At 42.7% G+C, this 20,370-nt stretch overlaps 1 protein-coding gene across 2 annotated transcripts in view; it reads left to right on the top strand.

Moving 5' to 3' along the window:
• TAF3 (TATA-box binding protein associated factor 3) overlaps window positions 1-20,370 on the top strand; it is a 626,060-nt gene that overhangs the window by 141,343 nt on the left and 464,347 nt on the right. For both annotated transcript variants that reach the window (XM_085653532.1, XM_085653531.1), the window contains exon 2: window positions 5,540-5,782. In XM_085653532.1, the coding sequence (XP_085509658.1) occupies window positions 5,540-5,782 (243 nt within the window). The remainder of the gene's footprint in view (window positions 1-5,539; window positions 5,783-20,370) is intronic.

The following is a 20,370-nucleotide window of genomic DNA, read 5'->3' as shown; positions in this document are numbered from 1 at the left end:
TTGGTATGAGTTGCGGCTTGGCCTTCCTGAGAGTTCTCTTGCTATCTTTTATATCTTTCACAGCCTTACTATAGTGAGTTTGGAGACGATACTCCATTCCGCGGTTCCCTTGGCATTTGTCTGTTCTCCCTTGCAGCAATTTGTGACAGACTTTTACTGTTTTCGGCCATTGCAAAAAGGTGTTTGACCCTGTGCTATGGCTGTTGCCCCGTAGCCATTTCGACTTACAGGCAGCCAGATTCGTGATGTTTACCTTTCTTCATTTCACTCTTCTTAGCAGTTTATAGATTTCTTCCCTAGTGGTCGTGCCCAAGATATGTTTTCTGGCCTGTCAATGGCTGCAGTGCTAGTGTGGCGATTAATGGTAGATGATCGCTAGAGTGCTTTATTTCAATGGGAAAGTCCAAAAATCCAATGTTGAAAAGTTAAAGGACATTGGCAGGTTTGCCCTGATGACACCGTTTTGCTGGTAAGGTTTGAGAAATGAATTAACATTTTCCCCACTGCGTCAGTGACACGCTTGCCCAGCAGGCTTTCCCCCACACTGAGCTTGTTAAAATCATTGGTGATGATTAACTCACTAGAGTTCACACAAGTTCTTTATCTTATCTGTTCTTGGGTTATCTCTACAGTTGAAATATACATTTAGTAGTAGTATAGATATGTTGTTCCTTTTCATCTTTATGCGGTGAAGAAGCATGACCTGAGGTAGGTCAGTGGGGAGCTTAATTTATATCTAGCTCCAGATTTAGGAGTGTATTTCATTGAAGTTAAACTTCTTGGCAGGCTGTTGGATTTCCGTGAAACCTGGCATTAACAAAAGTGTGGTGGCCCAGGTCTCTTGGAAACATAGCAGATCACCACTCCAAATGAATGCTAGTGCTTCTTTGTTGGTGACAGTGATCTTTAACCATGCAGTGTTCCATAAAATGATTGAGAGGGACTTCGTTGAGGCTGGGTTCTGTAAACAACCTTATTCTGTTAGCGGGCAGGGCTAGAATTTAATCTAGATCCTCCCTGCTGGGTTGAAAGGTGGCCACCCCCATTTGTATACTGGTTCCAGGTCTGATGTGTCTACTCTGATTCTCAGGTCTACCATTGACTTATTCGGGTCAAAGATGCACTGAATTTTTATAGTGGATGGGATTTTGTTGTGGAGTCCATACTTTGTTACTCTAAGTATACACTTCCCTAGCAGATGAGCTGACTGGTGCTAGTGCTTTGCGTCAGTATATGGATACATTTCTTCGGGGTAAGGGGGGCTTGAACCAAAATCCCCCTGTTAGTGAATTGGGTCTTCTCTGCCAGAATCATTTGGGCGTGTTCACAGTCTTTCCAAGAGACTAGTGTAGAATATTTAGTTACATGACCGCTTAGGGACTTCAACTGGACTCGTAGCAGGTCTTTAGAAATGTAGTGTGCTAGGTTTGAAATGTGTCTCCAAATTTGCAGGATATTTGCCCTGTTCAGAATGTCCATGCTTCAACTTAAGATGTACTTCGGTGTGAATATGGTGACATTGCTGTTTGATATTCATTGGGATTTTCAGTGCTTTTATTTTTTCTAGAACTGGACTGCCTAGGGTGGGTTGGTCCGGTTAGTGAACGGGGGTGATGTTCCCCTTTATAAGGACGTTTGGTGGGGTCTGTCTCTTAGCCTCTGTGCAGTCTGAGGCTTTTGAAGTTTTATGATTCCAATTTAGGCTTAATGAGCAGTCCACCTCCTTCCCGGGGCCTCTGAGCGCGATGGCGATTGGGCTTCATGGGCTATTTCCGGTTTGCTGCATTCCCTAAGAGTTTGTTTTGGAAGATTGGGGACAACTTTTGCGGTAAGTTGGGTGGGTTGGGCCTTCCGCTCAGAGACCTTCTTACTTTCTTAGCAGGCTTCGATTGAGATTCATGAGTGCCTGTAGGGTTCAGGTGAGAATCGTTGCTGATGTTTCTTGATGTTTCTTAGCCCTTTGTGATAAGTTTTTCTACTGTAGTCCTTGATGGAGGGGCTCACGGCATGCATCCCAGTATAATTTGATTGCCCAATGGATATGTTTTGAGCTCCTGTTCCTACTTCCACTGGAATTGGGGACCATGTTCTCCTTGGGTTTTCCGCTCCCTTTATTAAGGTATTGTCCAAGATGCTTTGTTGGTTGGCACTGTTCTCTTGTTGGGTAAGCTGGCTGACTCAGGGTAGGATTGACTGAAAGGGCCTGGATGCTCTTTAGATCGGTAACTAACCAGGAGAACACCGCCTGCAATAAGCTACGTTTTTCAGCGATTGGAAGACATTGGCAAGAATCGCCTTGAGTATACTGCTCTGCTTCTAGCTTGCTTATTTTTACTGCCATCTCTGCTATTGCTGTGGCAATGGTCAGCATGGTATCCATTTGTAGTTCCAACCTGTAGAATTGCCATGTAAGCGCAATTATTGAGGCTGCCAGGATAAGTTAATTGATTCCAATAATGCACAGGCTATCCTGTTGTAAGTTTAAACCTATAATAACTGATAAAACCCCACTGAAATGGAAATAGCCCTCACCATTGTCAACATATAAACACTGATAAACACCTGCAAAACCGCAAACTGTGGAATTGCAATGTAAGTGCGTTTGTGCGGCTGCCAGGATCGAGTTAATTGATGTCGGCTTGTGTCTGGGACTTGTACGTTAACAGTGAGTAGCGTGTTGTTCTGATAAAACACACACTTAGGTGCGAAAGTTTGAGTGTCAGGAAAGAGTTGGCAATGTTTGGGAGCAACTATAAGCTCATGGAATGATTGAACCAGCTGAGTCCTGTTTGGTTATCCTTTTAGTTGTCTATATAAGAAACAAAGAGATGCAATTCTGCATTGATTTGAGGGCATTCATTTATGCCTGGTTGTAAGTTGTAAAGTTTTGACTCAAGTGACTACGGTTTTAGTGCTGAACTGTATCAGAAGTAGGAAGGCAATGAGCATATGTGGTAGCATTTGCTTCTGGCACTCTGAATGTAGATGAGCACCAGTAGGTTTTAAGAAAGAAGGAAAGGCTAGTTTACAAGTGGACAACAGAGAAATTCAAATCCTACAAAAGCGACTTTGTAATACCACAAGTCATTTAAATTCATCTTAAGTTGAGTCAAGGTGGAACCAGCCAGACCTATGGTTAGGCTGGTGGGGTTAGGCCCCGAACTGCTGGAGTGCAGTTTTGAGGTTGAGCAAATTCAAGGGTTGCAGACTAACAAAGTTTAATGTTTTTGACAATTACTGTCATTAAAAGTTAATCTAGAAGAAGATTTGAATGCTTGATTTTGACAACTGATGATGTGGGCAATGACTTGTATTGGGGGACGAGTGGGGAAAAGAGACAGTGTACAGTGAAGTTTTACCTGAGCTCATGGTGATAGTGAGGAAGGGGGTGGACATGGTAATGCTTGCTGTTGAGTGGCATGCAACCATACTTAAAACATTCCAGCTTTTCCATTTGTAAGGAAATATTACTCAGTGGAGAAATGCTGGTCTTTGTAGTGCGTCTTAGACGCCAGCTTGTGGGTGTTTTACACTCAGGACACTTAGAGGTGATTCCGAACGCAAAGAGAGGTTGCATGAATTGGACTGTTGCCTTTTTTTTAGGGCCACTGGAATTCTGCGGCAGAAAAGCACAAATTATGCGGCTGTCTTGACTAAATAGTGGTACAAAAAGACTAATTATGCAGCGTAATGCTGCACATTTTGTTACACTATTACTTAATCATTTTGATATTTATATGCTTAACACTGTCTACGCATAGGTTATTCCCCATCAGTAGCAGTTTAACACTCAAATTTAGCAATAAGCAACAGAAGGGTGAAAGTCAACCTTTGCAAAAGGCCATCCACTAGGCAGCAGCACGTCACTGCCTTTTTAGTAACTTTTGAACTGTATAAAGCTAGAAACAAAATTGTATCTTGTTAAAATATACAGATTATGCAACAGATGATTGATTGTGCCAAATGCAGCAAATCAATAATTATGCACTAATGCTGCAGCTGCACGATCGCATAATTCAAGTGGCACTAATTATTATTGGCTATAACGTTGTGTCAAACACTACAGAGTGTGAGGTCTTTAAACTAAGAGACTAGGGCCTGAAGTACAGTAATCCACCTATGTCCTCGTGAATTTTCCAGATGAGGTCTGAGAAAGTGTGAATCGGATTTTTTCCCCCACCGTTGTCACTGTAGAATAGATTAACTTTGATGTTTAACTAAGCATTATTTCAAGTGACCGGAACTCTAGTTTGTGAGGCATCCTGTTATGAACACCATTATTTCTGTGTGTGAGCCGAATGTCATCTCTGATCTGTGACCTATAACAAGGGCCACTGTGATTGTGCAGCAATTATATATTTGCCAAATTTACCACATCATCCATAATCTGTTGCATAATCTGCAGAATTTAACAAAAGAAAATTTGTTTTTAGCTCAAACGGTTCAAAAGTTACTAAAAACATTTCTACACCTGTTGTCACGCATTGGAAGGAACTTTGTAAAGGTTGACTGGTCACCTTTCTGTAGCTTATTGCTGTGTTTGGGTGTTAAACTGGTACTAATGAGTTGCAACTGAGGCCCAGACCGTGTTAACACGTTCAAAAATGACACAATAATGAAGCAATACTAACCCAAAATGTGTTTGTTTATGTGCATAGTTTGCCTTTTCTTGTTACATAATTCACCAAACCCTTCTGCATAATTTGGGCCTCCCCTGCTGCATAACTCCAATTACCCTGCTTATAACCTAACAAATTACCTTTTTTCCTATGTGAGTCCCTTGATCAGGCCTGTATGATTTTAAACTGCTATGCACATGTTCAATATTATTGGTTAGTGTACCTAATTTCCATGTACATATTGTGTGTATGGTGTTATTAATGAAATGCTGTTCTGCTTCCAGCCACGTAAGAACTACACAAACAATGCAATAGGCAACTACTTCCTATTAATTCTTATGGTACTGTTCTCACTACACATCACTATGACAGACAGCCATGCATCTTGTGAAAAACTGTACACAAGGCTCAATCATTGGTAAGTTCAAGGAAAGGAAGCTTCTAGGGAGCAATGCGTGTAAAACCTTTGTTTGAGTTTTGGACTGAGGTGTTTTTAAAGGAGGGTTGCCGAACAAAGCTTGTTAGGTAAGGAATTGGACACTAAGCATAACAAGTGCTTTCTCTACCATCCACAAGGTTGTGTAATCATGGAACACACACATTAGAGTTGTGGGGGTCTGTGTGAGATGACCTGGTACTTGTGGGATTTCAATTTTGAAGGCAGCATGTTAAATGTTCTAGGCTCATCCCCACAGCACACAAGTGTTACGCTTTTCATCACTACTCTTTCTTTGTATTTCAATTTTGATATACAATGTATATACTATTGAATAGTACATTACATCGTTTTAGAAATATGTATTCATGTGTAGTATTTGAAAGGGCATTAAGGCTCAATCCAAAATTATATTGTTAATGTCTTGATTTAACTTTCTGCTTTGGACTAGGTCTTTTTAAATAATTATTTTGTCTTCTTCCAGATGGGCGTACAGATCCGCTCTTGGATGATGTGGGTCAAGCTTTTAAGCTGATGGGAGTCAACCTTCATGAGCTGGAAGATTATATCCACAACATTGAGCCTGTCACATTTCCGCATCAGATACCTTATTTTCCTGTCAATAAGAATAATGTTCTACAGTTTCCCCAGCCCGGAAGCAAAGATGCAGAAGAGAGGAAAGAGTACATTCCGGACTATATGCCACCTATCGTATCATCTCAAGAAGGTATGATTTGAACATGTATTGCTAAGCTTATGAGTCTTGCATACAGACAGTGATAACTGCCAGTTGTCAAAGACCTATTGTGGAAAGTAGCAGCGCTTACGTTGGTCTTTGTGTCAGTCCACTGCTTACTATGGGTTGGCTTTCTCGTAACTCATTTGCTTGCTTCTTATTCTATGGGTTTCCTTTCTCATCTTCTATCTTCTGATCAGTAGCTTTACCATCCTTTTGGTTAGATGGCTTGTTTTCTTCCATTGCTCATGCATAATAAACTACTTTTTTCTTCTGCGTTTCGCAATTCTCTGGAATGCATGTGTTTTTCTTGCTCTCTCCTTTGTGCTTTTCTTCTCCCCTTCAATCACCTACCTGCCCTTGTATATCCTAGTTTGTCTGTTGCTTCTTCTAAACCTTCTAGTCGTCTAGACATTTTGACTTTGCCAATGCTTGTTTTTACTTTAGTATTCATCCCATTTACAGTTTATTACTTTTCTGCATACTTGTATCTCACGTCACACTGATATGGAAGAGACCATATTTACTCAAGGAAATTGAGTATGTTGCAGTTTGCTTGTGAAACTGTGAGCATACTTGACTTCTGCAAAGTTGGTGACATGCTATTGGGATAGTTCTATTTTATTGAATTGGATGTTTTATGAACTGTTCTTCATCTCCAAAGACAAATATTCTCTGACTTTTATGCTTTGCGATACGTTTCCAGTTCACCTGTATCTATCTCAATCGTTCAATACCTTTGAATTCTGCTTTGACTGTCCACTTGTGTTTTCACCTTTGTGTCCTTGTTCTCAGCACCAGTAAGTAAACTTCTCCTTTGTCGGCTTTTGTCACCATTTCCACTGACACCAGGGCACTGACATTTGAGCACCAACCAGAGAGGCTGGACAGTACCATACAGAAGTGGCAGAGGTCAACCAATACCATTGTAGGAATTGTAGTTACGCTGACAAATCGCCCTCTGCAACAATTCTCTAGAGTCCATGTTGGTGATTTTCCTCAAGGTAGTTTCTCTAATACCTCCTGCCTCCAGCTTGCCCCAGTTTGTTTTCTGTGATATAGGTACAGTTGTATTCTACTCCAAATTTGTTGGTTGCTTAAAGCAGGCCATCTTTCTGTCTGGTGTACGCAAGAGTGATCTTTTGGAGCAGTTACTTTGAGCAGCTCAGCCTTCACAAATCCAATGCTGTGATTCAAATTTCTCTCCCAGAGAGCTGCCAATGAATATGTAGCAACAGAATTATGTCTAGGGACACGTAATTAATTACCTCAAGATTAATCTTGCAAGATTAATCCCAAAGTAATTAACGAACTCAAGATTAACACATGGAATTCTTTGAGGTGCTTTCTGGCCCCTTAAACTTCAGGTGTGTGATGATTGATCTGATTTTCACCGCTTCCAAACTGCCATCAGAATGACGTGTCTGTTGGCATGAATTTAGCATTTCTTTTTCTTATCAAGTTGGGGATGACATTGAAGTGAGTGATGGCCATCATTTACCAAACAATACATCAGAAAACCAGACGACTTTAAGGTTTTTAGTAACCTCTACTCAATCAAAAATTCCCTTGTACCAGTTGCATTTTTTGGGGAGAATTTCTAGTAAGCTGATGCTATTACCCATCCTAATACTCCTTTACTATCTTGATGTCTGATTCCATATTTTAGTTATTTCCTCCAAATTATGTACTGTCATCTAAGTTATACATTTCTGACCAATTTCACTGTGGCCTCTGTATTGTACTGTACTGTGTATTAAAATACCTACTGGAGTTTGGGTTCAAGTCCAATACCCTTTGTCATAATTGGAAGGAACCACAAGTGCAGGCACAAACATAATTTGTGGGAGGTTGAATAAAATGTAAAGTAATGAAGATATTCTAAACATAAGAGTCCAAGAGTTTGATCCCTTGCTCCAACACCACAGTTGACCCACCCTTTGATGGATTCAGAACAACATTAAAATCTTGGTTTATTACGTTTTTTCATTTGGTGGAGAAAGCATTTATCTAGCATATGAGCAACTAATGAGTTGGCTTCAGGAACATCGACATAACAATACAGTAAACGTTTTTAGCTACTAACAAAAAGCAACTCTTTTGTTCTTAAATTTAGTGCCTCTGAACTGCACATTTTAAGCAATGAGTATGGACATTGATCTTCTTCTAGAAGTCTGGGTAATTAAAAAATCATCTGACCCAGATGTAGTCTCCTTAACTTTGATGCTTCCAATTTGTCAGAGTGTCTCTCTCTTAGAAAGATGACACTAGTCCATTGATCACTCAGTTATCCCAATGAATCTCATTATGGGATTAACAATTCACTAAATGATGTGTTAAATTTAATTGATTTCAATGTGTGATTTTAAGTGTGAATATTTGCAAAGGAGTTGGGGCTTCTACCATGTCCTCTTTCTCCAACCAAATGGAAGGAACAAAGAAGTCAAAGTGGTTCACCACACAAACAATGACAGCGGCATTTTCCTGTCAGAGTGCATCCCAGTCTTGGTCTGGTGCATATATTGCATGCACCTTGTGGAGCTTGGGACAACCCTTTCTGACTACCATGAACAAGTGTCAAGGAGCGTGGAATTGTGGTATCGCTGTTTCTGAAATTATAAATCTTTAATTTACTGATCTTATCACCTTGAAATAAAGTAGAGCATTTCTCCTGAAAATGCTATGTTTACAAATACATCAATTAAAAACAAATGGGCCACAAGTATGGATGGTAATACTGAGTGTTCATATGTGGCAAGTTGGGGTTTATCTTGCACCTTTATTATAGAAAATCTGTATGTGGCATTCTAGAGCACTGTTTAGCATCGGTAAGCACACAACACGTCCGTGTGCTATAATGGCAGAGCTTCACAATCACCCACGCATCCCCCTCATATCACAAACTAGATTTAAGATGCTAATATTGAGTAAATCAATTTGAATTATGAAAAAGAAAACATAATATGCCTTGAGTATCAGACCATCTGCTGATGTACATTTCAAGAGTTGGGATGAATTAAAAAATGTAGCCATTTTTATTATCTCAATATGTCCATCAGTGTGTTGAAAAGGACTTCACCTAGTGAAAGAGTCTTTAATCAGCTGGTGCAAAGTCTGTCTCAGTGGGATCTTCTTTGAAATTTGAAATTTTGAGTCCTAACATGTTCCATCATGTTTCATATTGGAACCTCGGCCTTTTTCCACCAAGGTTCTGGTTGAGAGATTACCTTTGTCTTCTCTGTGAGGTTCAACCTTTTCGTTCATGGCAATGTTCTTGTGCCACCAGTGTTGCTCCTGAGACAATAATAAGGAAGTCTAAGATTGTTTTTGTTTGAGTTGGTGAAAGTATCGATTTCAAAATCTTTTTCATACGGTTGTAAACTGAGTGAATATTCCTTCCCACTTATGGTGACTAATGCTGTATAATCAGTAACCCTGATCATGATGCTATTGCATTTCCCTTGAGCAGCGGGTTCTATGAATTTTTTGTGTTGCCAGTGTAGAATGCATGCAGGGATTGCTCTTTGACAGCCTCATGTAAAACTTGGAAAGGGGTGGTAACCGGTTCAACATTTGAGTTTTTGAGACATTTTAGTATCTTGACTGGATTGGCATATTAGGACCTTATAATCTAAAGTATCCATTCTGCAGGTGTCTGACTCAGAATTGAGTTCAGACATATTGTGCAGTTTAAAGGCAGTTTCAGTAGTGATCAGCAGAGTTAATTATTAAGATTAGCAAAGACTGAATTACTTTATGTACTAAATAGCCACTGTAAGGACTGGTGAGTCTAGATTAGCTGGTCTCATGAGCTCTAACAGGGCAGCAAAGAATATGATTAGGAGTGTACAGGACACCGGTGAAGATGGCTAGCCTTAGCTTTTAATTCAGATACCTGCTAAAATTGTGAAATGGGACCTGAAGCCTTTAAGAACATGTTCTCCAACTGTCAAAGTAATTTGTATTTGGGGTGATATAATACATCATACTTTCTTGTGGTCTTGATTGAGTTTACTTGTGGTAAGAAGTTGTGAGTTATTCAAACTCTTATTGTGGTCTGAAAACAGATTTTAAGAGTGTAAATCCAATTTCAACCCTACAATTGAGAGTTGGATTTTTCAGGTGTCTCTTCTCTCGAAAAGAGAAAATATACTACAAAAGAATGGATATTTTGGAAAATCGTAGGAAGATTTTGTACCAACAGGTCTTGCATGGTATGATTTCTTAGGAGGCTGAATGTGTCAATTTCAGCACAGTATTGCCCTGTTTATTCATATGGGCATACTTAATAACACTCTAATGACTATTTTCTTAATGATGATACACAAGTTCATGATTTGAATTTGTTAATTATTTTGTTACTTTCCAGACAAATGTTTTCTTTTCTGGTATGTAGGGGAAGAACTTGCTATCAGATACATTTTAAAATGTTGCCATCGCATTTGTGTTTTTCCGTTTGAATAATAAAGTATATTTTTTTGGTTGTTTGTTTTTGGAAGAGATCTCTAAACACTTTTTCAAGGGTGTCACTTTTGAGTAAAACATTTTCTCTGCTTGGATCTTGTATTTATTTACATCATTCTGCCATCTAAAGGATGGTCCAGAGAGCTAATGCAAATATTTTGTTTACCAGCATTGTCAACGCCAATTATGCCAGTGTCTTTGGCCATGTTGTACAGGCAAGGAGTCCAGTGGGGTAGAGTGGATTGGCATAGAGTGGAATGGAGTGGTGCAGTGTGTTGGAAGTCTTCTGTGGCCCATAGACGGACACTTCTAAAAAGTAAAAACTCTGGGGAAAATGGGCACATCCCAAGTTAAGTAGGGAGTGTGATGCACAACTTGACTCTAAATTGTTTTCATGCCTTGTTCTTACGAAAACCAGTCTCCAGAGAGTAAATTATCTAGCTAAACAACGCAGGAAGCTTTGTCTGTACTTTGAACCTGGCCTTGCAGCAGCTCACCCTTCTGATATGCAGAACTCACATGGTACTAGCATATAAAATATTAGACATTGAAATATCTGCTGCTATTGCCACTAACTTCAAATAAACAACAGCGGACCCTAGATCCTGCACCTCATTACACGGTAAAACAAATCATGGTCCTGTGCACTGCAATTCCTGTACCAACCGTTGATTGTTATAGCTGCTCCGCATATAGGAACTAATATTACAAATAGAATGGTGCACCAGGAAAATGTTCAAATTCAAATGATATTGCAGACGGTGTATCTCAAAATAGAAAATGTATTTCTTATTTTCTTCTTTATGACCTTAATATATTTTCATGACATATAAATACACAAGTCGTCCAGCCAACGCTTTTCGTTCAAAAAAGAAATTCTTGAACTTCCTAAGGGCTCTCAATTATTGCTTGAAATCAATAGTAAGGCCAGGCAATGGAGAACAGGCGAGCCTTGTGAGGTAAAGAGAGCAGGGGAGCGTGCAGGAACGTCCCGAAGTGCTCCTTCTTGACCCCAGGAGTCTTTTCAGAGGTGGACTGAGAGCGAGAATTGGGACACTCATACCGTGGCATGAAGGAAGGAAGGAAGTAATGCCGCGCCAAGGAATGTTTTTGCATGAAGCACCGACGAAAAAAAGTTAAATGCAGAAAATCCATGGTACAGGTGAAGGGCAGGCTTATCGGCAGGGAGCGCATTCCCCATTTCTGTGCATTCCAAAAAGTGGGTACAATTTCCTCCAATTGAACATGGATCACTGGAAGGAAACCTAATATACGAGCACATGAGGATTGGATCTTTATTGAAAATTTTGGAAGTTTACTTTAGCCCAAAGCTTACTATTGATTTCGAGCAATAATTGAGAGCCATGAGGAAGTTCAAAATTCCTCTTTTTTTAACTAAACCTGTTGGCTGGACGACTTGTGTATTTATGTCATGAAAATATATTACGATCATAAAGAAAATAAGAAATAAATTTGCTATTTTGAGATACACCATCTGGAATATCATTTGAATCGGAACATTTTCCTGGTGCACCATTCCATTTGAAACATTACTAATGCCACTCCCCTTCAAACGTAGCATCACTGTCGAAAAACATATTAAACAAGACACCTCCGAAATTAAATCCTTTCTAGGTTTTCTGAACTTTTACAAAATTAAAAAGCTAACTGCATGGTTGAAAACGACCAACCAAACATACGCTATAGAAAAGGAGATGGACATTTTTCTACAACCTCCACCTTCAATCCATATCACTGGTTACGCAGAAAGGAGACGCCGAAGACTGGCATTGCCTGCACTGGCACAATAACACTGATGAAAATTCTGACTCCAGATAGCATGTGGCTTTATTACAGTCCCATTATTCGCAAACTTGTATAACCATGCCCACCCCACTGTTTAGTACATTGTTTTACACCCTTTTTAGTAGTACAGCTGTTAGCTGCGCCTCTCGATGGTCATATCCCAGGGCCAGGTATGTGCTGGACACGCGTGAGCCAGCCAAAGACTTGATGATTTTACGTCTGTAATTTGCAGCTTACAGAAGATGCGTTCTTCACACAGCCACACATATGTGGTGGCCAGTGCGGCAGTGCAAAGTACAGGGAGGCAAGAGGATGCCGGTTGCTCACTATCATTATTACCTCGTGGTTCTTTTTATAATTGGGCTAGACAGAGAGCTTTCAGCGCACACACATGCCAAGTGTACATCAATTCCATAACAGAATGATCAGTCATATATGTAGAAGGTAGTTTGTGCTTAGCATGGAAGAACAAAAGTCACATCCATGCTCTCCAGGTTGGAGCACTGCAGTCTGCTGCTTGCACCCACCTCTGCAAGCGTTGTAGTGTTCATAGAAGCACATCCACATATTTTTCCTTACCTTTAGCCTTTGCTAATTAATGATGTCTGGGGACCTGGTTAAGGAGTTTAAACAAAGCTACTGAATACACAACAGCTGTGCTCCAAGTGAAGCATCTGCCCAACATTGTGCATTTGTCTCTGTTAACTATAGCAGAACATAATGAAAAAACTCTGCAGTGTTGGTTCTTTGTGTGTATGTTGCTGAGTTTTCAATTATGCAAATTATTCCTTTATCCAGTGGTGGTGGTATGCTGGGTGAACGTTTGTGTTTTCACTTGCCTTTCTGCTTGTTGCATTCTACTAGGCGCAGTCTTGCTTTTGTGGGTTGACTCCACAAAACCTGCCTAACTGTAGTCCAGGGTCTTCCTTTTAAATGAAATATCGCCGCTACCTGGTGGACGAAGTCCTCACTTAGCTACATTTTCATATTGCAAGCATCATGTTCCTGAAAATGTGTATAATCTGGTACTGTGATAGCCGTTTCGGGTAGCGATTTACCCTACCACGCCAAGAAGACTGTCTTATTTACTGACTCATCACTGGAGGAATTCTTCACTTATGTATTTCCAAAGAAATAATTTCTGCATGAAATGAATTAAATTGACAATTCTTAACTAGCCTTCTACATGGGTCAAAGGATATAGTGTCAAAAGCTGCACCCCAAAAGCCTATTACATAAGTGCTATGCTACACAGGGCTTGATGATCGCCTATTGTGCCACCTTTTGAGACTGAAGTAGGCCACACTAGGTGTTTCACCTGGGGCTCCCTCCCTTACCCCGTTCATGTGTAAAGCAGCTGACCAGAAATGACGTCTTGCTGCACACCCATGCCATGTAGGTATAGACGGTGGGAGAAGCTGGTCTGTTTAAACACAACCGACCTCTCGATACCAGCCAAGTAAATATGCTATTGAAACTATTTTATGCACCTATGGTTAGTGTGAAGGTTCTGAGCTCTCACGCAAGCCTGAAGCGCATAAAGTAGGGGACGTTCATTCACCTTAATAAACTACCTCTCTGGGTGAAACGTAAACTGCAGAGATTTGATACAATCCTCAGCAAACATTGGGACTTGAACTTTCTTATAGTGAAGTTGCTGCATTACACCTCGCTCCCTGATCTGGCAAAAACAAATCGTTTTAAAATTCTCTTTTGGAATTGAACATCCAACTCGGTATTGGGTGTAGAGAGCAGCTCTGTAGGTACAACCATCTATGGCTGTGTCGCTCTATTTAGTTGGTTTGTGATGACCTATACACCACTCTCCTATTCTGTTTATGCCAAAGGCATACTATACCATTTCTTTTGTGGTAAGTTGTTGGCCGCCGACAACTCCAACATTACACCGGCCTTTTAGATGTTTGTGGACAGGTCTCGATACACTTTAGCAAAGTGATAATCATGTGCCATTTATTATGCATGTTGCTGTGGGAACTGACTGATTGTAGAATTTGGCTATTTACCAGTAACGGTCGGCTCGTTCTGTGGGCTACATATTGGGTTGTATGTTTTTTTGTAACAATTTAATCATTATCAATTGTATTGACCTATTGTTGGACTGACTGTTCTGTCATCTGTTGCTCCCTTACTCTGCATATGGCTTGAGGCAGCTGCGTGGGTCCAATGCCCTGAAATATGGCAGTGTCGAAGAAGTATTCAGCCAAGATTGCTGCAGCTTTTAGTGTTAGGCTGCATCTGATCCCGAGGCCTTATTAGCTCACTTTACTTGCTTTTTAAGTGCTTCAATTTCTAACTATCCCCTGAAAGCCTTCCTGCACAGTGATAGTTCCCACAGTATCTGGTTTTCCAACATGCTGAGAACCTCGAAACTGAAGTCTAGGAGGGCAGAACGTGGTTTGTGAGGGAACTAAATGCATAGACTTTTTATGTCAAGCAGCATAGCAGAAAAAAGCCACGTCAGCGGTTTACAAACTTAAAAGCACTTATTAGCCCTCCATGCCTAGCAGGGCTTTACCAAGCCCACACAAGTTTTACAAAAAGGTTACCACATTTTATTGGCTAATATTAGGCATATTTATGACACTTAGTGTGAACAGCAATCAATCCCCCATATCCTCCTGCCGACGTTTGGTATGGACCCCACACGGGGTCCTATATGGAAACTTTGATGGAAGCTGAGGCCAAAATTGCAAACGTTACGTCTGGTTTTGCAGCGTGAATCTTTCTTGATTTGCTATGCTGTGCATTATTCCACGGTCTAGTGGTTGGGTCCGGAATCGTAGTGTTGTTTCTCTTTTTTTTTTTTTCTTGGCCCAGGTTGGCATCGACGTCCCACCATTTGGTGTCCTTCCGTGACGTCGGCGTCTTCAGATTCTTTTTTCTGCCGTTGGGTCTGGATCTTCACTGAGGAGTTCGAGTTTTGGGAAAAAAGGAGAAGAAATCAAGCAGAAAACCACTGAAAAGTTGGAGTTTTCATCTCACAACCAGGAACACAGAGCCGGGACGATGAAGAAGGAGAGGAAGATAAAGAACTTCGACGTTCAACGGAGAATGCGCACACAGGGGGCTCCCTGAGCGCCAGAATGGACAAACCCCCATTCAAACTGTGCCATAACTGCCACCACAAGTACGCGCAAAATGACCAGCACCCGGTCTGCAACCTCTGCCTGCCAATCGGCCACGAAAGCAAGGATTGCAACGCCTGCTCGGCATTCACCCCCAAGACCCTCCGAGTGAGGGAAAGACAGAGGAGAGCCAACTACGCCATGCAAGGCCAAGGAGAACCTCCGTCGCTCCGGGACTTGGGCCTCTCCAGCGGAGAAGAGGACAAAATCGCTGAGGGACCAGAGGACTACACGGTCGTAGAGACCGATAAGAAGTCGACAAAGGAGGTAAGAGACACGTCGACCCCCTAAAACCTCGACAGACTCTCAAAAAACAGAGCCAAAGTCCTTGAAAGGAGCACTGGCGTCGAAGCAATCGACAGCCACAGCTGCGTCCATGGACAAACAGCCCAGCGGATCCTTCGAAAAGGACTCCCAGCCGGCGAAAGCTCAAGAGAAGCCTAGGTCGTCGAAGCACGCCCCCGAAAAGGCGCGCTAGATGCCAAAGGAAAAAGAGCGGAAGGCGACTTTGACGTCAACATCGACGACATCGAAGAGAGGCGCCGAAACTCTCGATGCTGAACAGGCGGCCGAAATGGAGTGGAAAAAAAGAAGGCTCGAGGCTGAAATGGAGAGTATCCTCCAGAGGAAGAGTGTTTTCGAAGAACGTATGAGCAGATACACCATCCCTTCGAGGCCCTCGACGGTTGTTGAAGTAGAAGTCGAAGAGGAGTTCGACGCCACCGACTCGCCGAAAATTCCAGAACCAGCAGAGCAGCAGGACGAAGAGGGCCTGTATTATTACGAGGAAAAGGCGAGGAAGATCAACAAACAAACTTGGAATCGACTCCCTCGACGGCGCAGGACCTGGATTGCAGGAGCTCGATGCCGAAAGCCCAGAAGAAGCCGTAGAGTCATATCCGTCGAGGCCTTCGCCGCCAGACGACATTGGCAGCCACAACATGGTCATCAAGAATGCTGCAGCAACATATGGGGTCAAATTAGAGGAGAAAAAACCAAAAGCCTGCTCCCCACTCAAACTAGAAGCCAATTCCTTCCCATTCTCCCAAGTGTACTGGACCAGGGCAGGGAAGCTTTCAAGGAGCCAGCAACCTGCAGGTCTGTCACCCCTAGAACAGAGAAAAAATATAAACATTCCTCGAAGGATTCAGCATATATCCAGGGATCCGTACCGGCTGACTCCATTATAACGGCGACAGCCAGAAAGAGGGCCAACATTCCCCCAAACTCAGTGCCACCTCCAGAGAAGGAGAGTAAGAGGATAGACCTCACAGGGAGGAAAATAGAGAGGAATGCAGCAATTCACTGGTGCATTGCGAACTCCAATGCCCTAATAAACAGACATGCGTACCAACACTGGGAAGAGGTCGGACAGCAGCTCAAACATCTCCTAGAACAATACCAGCAGAGGGCAACACACCTGGTGGAGGAAGGCAAGAACATGGCCAACACCTGCCTAAAATCGGCCCTGGATGTGGCAGACACATCCAGCAGGCTCATGATGATTGGAGTGACAGAGAGGAGACATGCCTGGCTAAGGATTTCAGATTTCAAACCAAAGGTCCAGAACAATATTCTGAACACAGCCTTCAATGGGGAACAACTGTTTGGCACACCAGTGGACGAGAAGCTGACACAACTCAAAAAGGAGAATGAAACGGCGAGGGCCATGGGAGCACTGCAGTTCAGAGGGATGAGAAGGGGCACCCCCTCAAGGAGACCGAACGGCAGAGGAGGAAACCAGCCGGGAACATCGCACCAGACTTTCCAGCAAAGTTATCAGGGTAACAACCAGGCACAGCAAGGTCAGCAACAGCAAAACTGGCAGTACCAACCTAGGGGCCAGTTCTTTCGTGGGCGACCGAACGGACGTGGACAAACGAGAAGAGGGGGACAGCAGCAATCCACCTGAAAGTGACTCCGCTGTACCGAACGTGCCCACCCACACAACATCTCTACAGGGGCGGCACAACAGCAGACTCAGAAAACAGTTAGAAACACACAAAGGAGAAAACAGCGAATATGTAACACCGGTAGGAGGCAGACTAAGACACTTCTTCCAGGAGTGGAAGAAAATAACAGACAAATGGATCCTGAACATCATACAGTTCAGAGTCTGTATAGAACTGGGAAAAAAGCCACCAAACAGGAGGCCAACCAACAAAACTCGCACAGCAAAAGAGCTTGCGCTCCTCCTGCAGGAAGCACTAGAACTCCTCCACAAGGAGGTAATAGAAACAGTGCCATTCAAGGAAAGAAACAAGGGAGTGTACTCAAACTACTTCCTCGTGCCAAAAGTGGATGAAACGTTAAGACCCATCCTGGACCTACGGTTCCTAAACCAATACATAAAAACTCAATTACGTCTCTACAAGAAGTTATACCACAAATAAGGGACGGGGATTTTATGTCCACTATAGACCTCAAGGATGCCTACCTACACATTCCCATGAACCGAAAACACAAACATCTACTGAGATTTGCCATCAACAAAGCGCACTACCAGTTCACGGTCCTAGCCTTTGGACTAAAACCCGCACCAAGGGTCTTCACAAAATGCCTAGCTGCGGTAGCGGTGCACTTACGAAGGCAGGAAATTCATGTATATCCCTACCTAGACGATTGGTTGGTAAAGGCGAATTCCTTCAACCAATGCAAACTACATGCTCAGCGGGTCACGCACCCGCTGACAGAACAAGGTTTTTCGATACACTGGGGGAAGTCCTCGATAGAACCAGAACAGGTGAAGATCTTCCTGGGCGCACAGATCAACACCATTCAGGGCAGGGTGTTCCTCAGCGAGAAGAGAACCTTCGCACTGCTGAAGGAGACACGTCAATACCGGAAGGATCAACCTCTGACTGTGAGGACAGTGAGCAAACTCATGAGGATGATGGCATCCTGCATTCACCTAGTCCCCAATATCCGACTCCACATGAGACCATTCCAGGAATGGCTACAGCAGCAATGGTCACAGGCAACAGGAAGTTGGGAGGATCTAGTGGTTGTAACACACGTAGTGCAAGAGGAGATCACATGGTGGAACAAAGAACATAACAAAGGGGAAACCATTTACACCACCAAATCCAACAGTGACCATCACAACAGACGCATCCCAAATGGGATGGGGAGCGCACATGAACCAGCTCAAAGTGAGGGGTTTGTGGACACAAACGGATGCGATGAGACACATCAACTACCTGGAAATAAAGACCATGTTCCTTGCCCTAAAAGCCTTCCAGAGACAACTGTACGGCCAGAGAGTGTTGATACAAACAGACAACACCACAACAATGTTCTACATCAACAAGCAGGGAGGCACACAATCTGTGGCGCTATCAAGCCTAGCGCAGGAGATTTGGATGTGGGCCATCCCACTACAAATAGACCTCCTGGCGATACATCTACCAGGGAAGGAAAATGTGGCGGCAGACCGACGCAGCAGACAGACATCAGCATCCCACAAGTGGGAGCTCAATACACAGGAAACGCAAACGCTATTCAAGAAGTGGGGGACCCCACAAATAGACCTGTTTGCAACACACCAGAATGCAAAATGCCAAGACTTCGCATCCAGACAGCCAGGTCAGCAATCCCAAGGAAATGCCCTATGGATAAGCTGATCAAAGACATTTGCCTACGCTTTTCCCCCCCGATACCGCTGATACACAAGGTGCTTAGCAAATGCAGAACAAGCAACATGACACTGATACTGGTAGCACCACAGTGGGCCAGGCAGTCCTGGTTCTCACAGATAATGGAGATGGCGCAGGGGCCACCACACAAGTTCCCAAAAAGAGAGACCTGCTCTCAATGCAAAAGGGGAAGTGCTCCATCCAGAAACAGAGAGCCTCAGCCTAGCAGCTTGGCTCCTGAAGACTTAGAGTTTGCACACCTAAAACTCCCAGAGAGCACGCTGGCAGTGCTGCGGGAAGCAAGAAGACCTACCACACGGACGTGTTATGTAGCAAAATGGAAAAGGTTCACCCAATGGTGCTTCAAGGTAAAGCTACAGAAGAGAATCACTTGGGAATCAACAGTGCTAAGATATTTAACACACTTGATAAAGAGCAACCTAAGCTATTTATTTATTTATTTATTTATTTTTGCGATTTTTAAAGCGCTACAATTACCCGTGGGTGTCTCGGCGCTGGGAGCTATAAATGTTACCAATATGAGAGTTTGGGCAGTTTTAGAATGGTTTAGGAACAGTCTTTACTTTGGGAAAACAGCCATGTTTTTATCTGCTTTCTAAAGGTAATCAACGTAGGACTGGATTTTATGTTAAGAGGAAGGGAGTTCCACAGTCTTGCAGCTGCAACAGTAAAGCATCTGTCTCCCCAGTTGACTTTCCTTGTTCTGGGTATATGGAGCAGATGAGCAGTGTTGGAGCGAAGCGTTCTGGAGGTTGATAAAGGCTTGAGTGACGTCCTAAGAAATTTAGGTCCCGTGTTGTTTACTGCTTTGTAGACGATACAAAGGGCCTTAAATTTCGTCCGACTCCTGACCGGAAGCCAATGCAACTCGTCCAAGTATCTAGAGACAGAACTAAATTTTGGAATGCCTAGTAGAACTCTGGCTGAGGCGTTTTGTATTGTTTGTAATTTGGAAATGATTTTTTTATTTGCATTGAGGAAGAGGGCGTTGCAATAGTCGATGCGTGAAAACACCAGTGTGGAGATTAATGTTTTTCCTGTGGATGTGGGAAGATAAGGGAGAAGTTTCTTTATTTTCCTTAGTATGTTAAATGATGATGAGGCTATGGTGTTCACATGGTGATGAAAAGAAAGTTTGTCATCAAATGTTACTCCCAAGTTTCTTACTTTACTGACTGGTTGGGGTGGGGTCCCCAGTTCTTCCGGCCACCATAAAGGAGACCACAGAGGCTCAATCTTACCGAAAAGCATGACCTCCGTCTTAGATGAATTAAGTTTTAAACAGTTGGAGGCCATCCAACTGCTGATAGCCCGCATGCCATCCTTGAAGTTTGCTGCTATCTGAGAACCGTTTTTGTGTATGGATAGTACCAGCTGGGTGTCGTCGGCATAAGTTGTTAAGTTGATGTTGTAGGCTTTTATTACCCTCGCTAAGTCCGAAACATAGATGTTGAAAAGAGTCGGACTTAGCGAGGAACCCTGCGGAACTCCACAAGGGTGGCTAAAA

Source organism: Triturus cristatus, chromosome 4_1 (genome assembly GCF_964204655.1).
Source record: "Triturus cristatus chromosome 4_1, aTriCri1.1, whole genome shotgun sequence".
NCBI lineage: Eukaryota > Metazoa > Chordata > Amphibia > Caudata > Salamandridae > Triturus > Triturus cristatus.
This window is presented reverse-complemented; position numbering and strand designations above follow the sequence as displayed.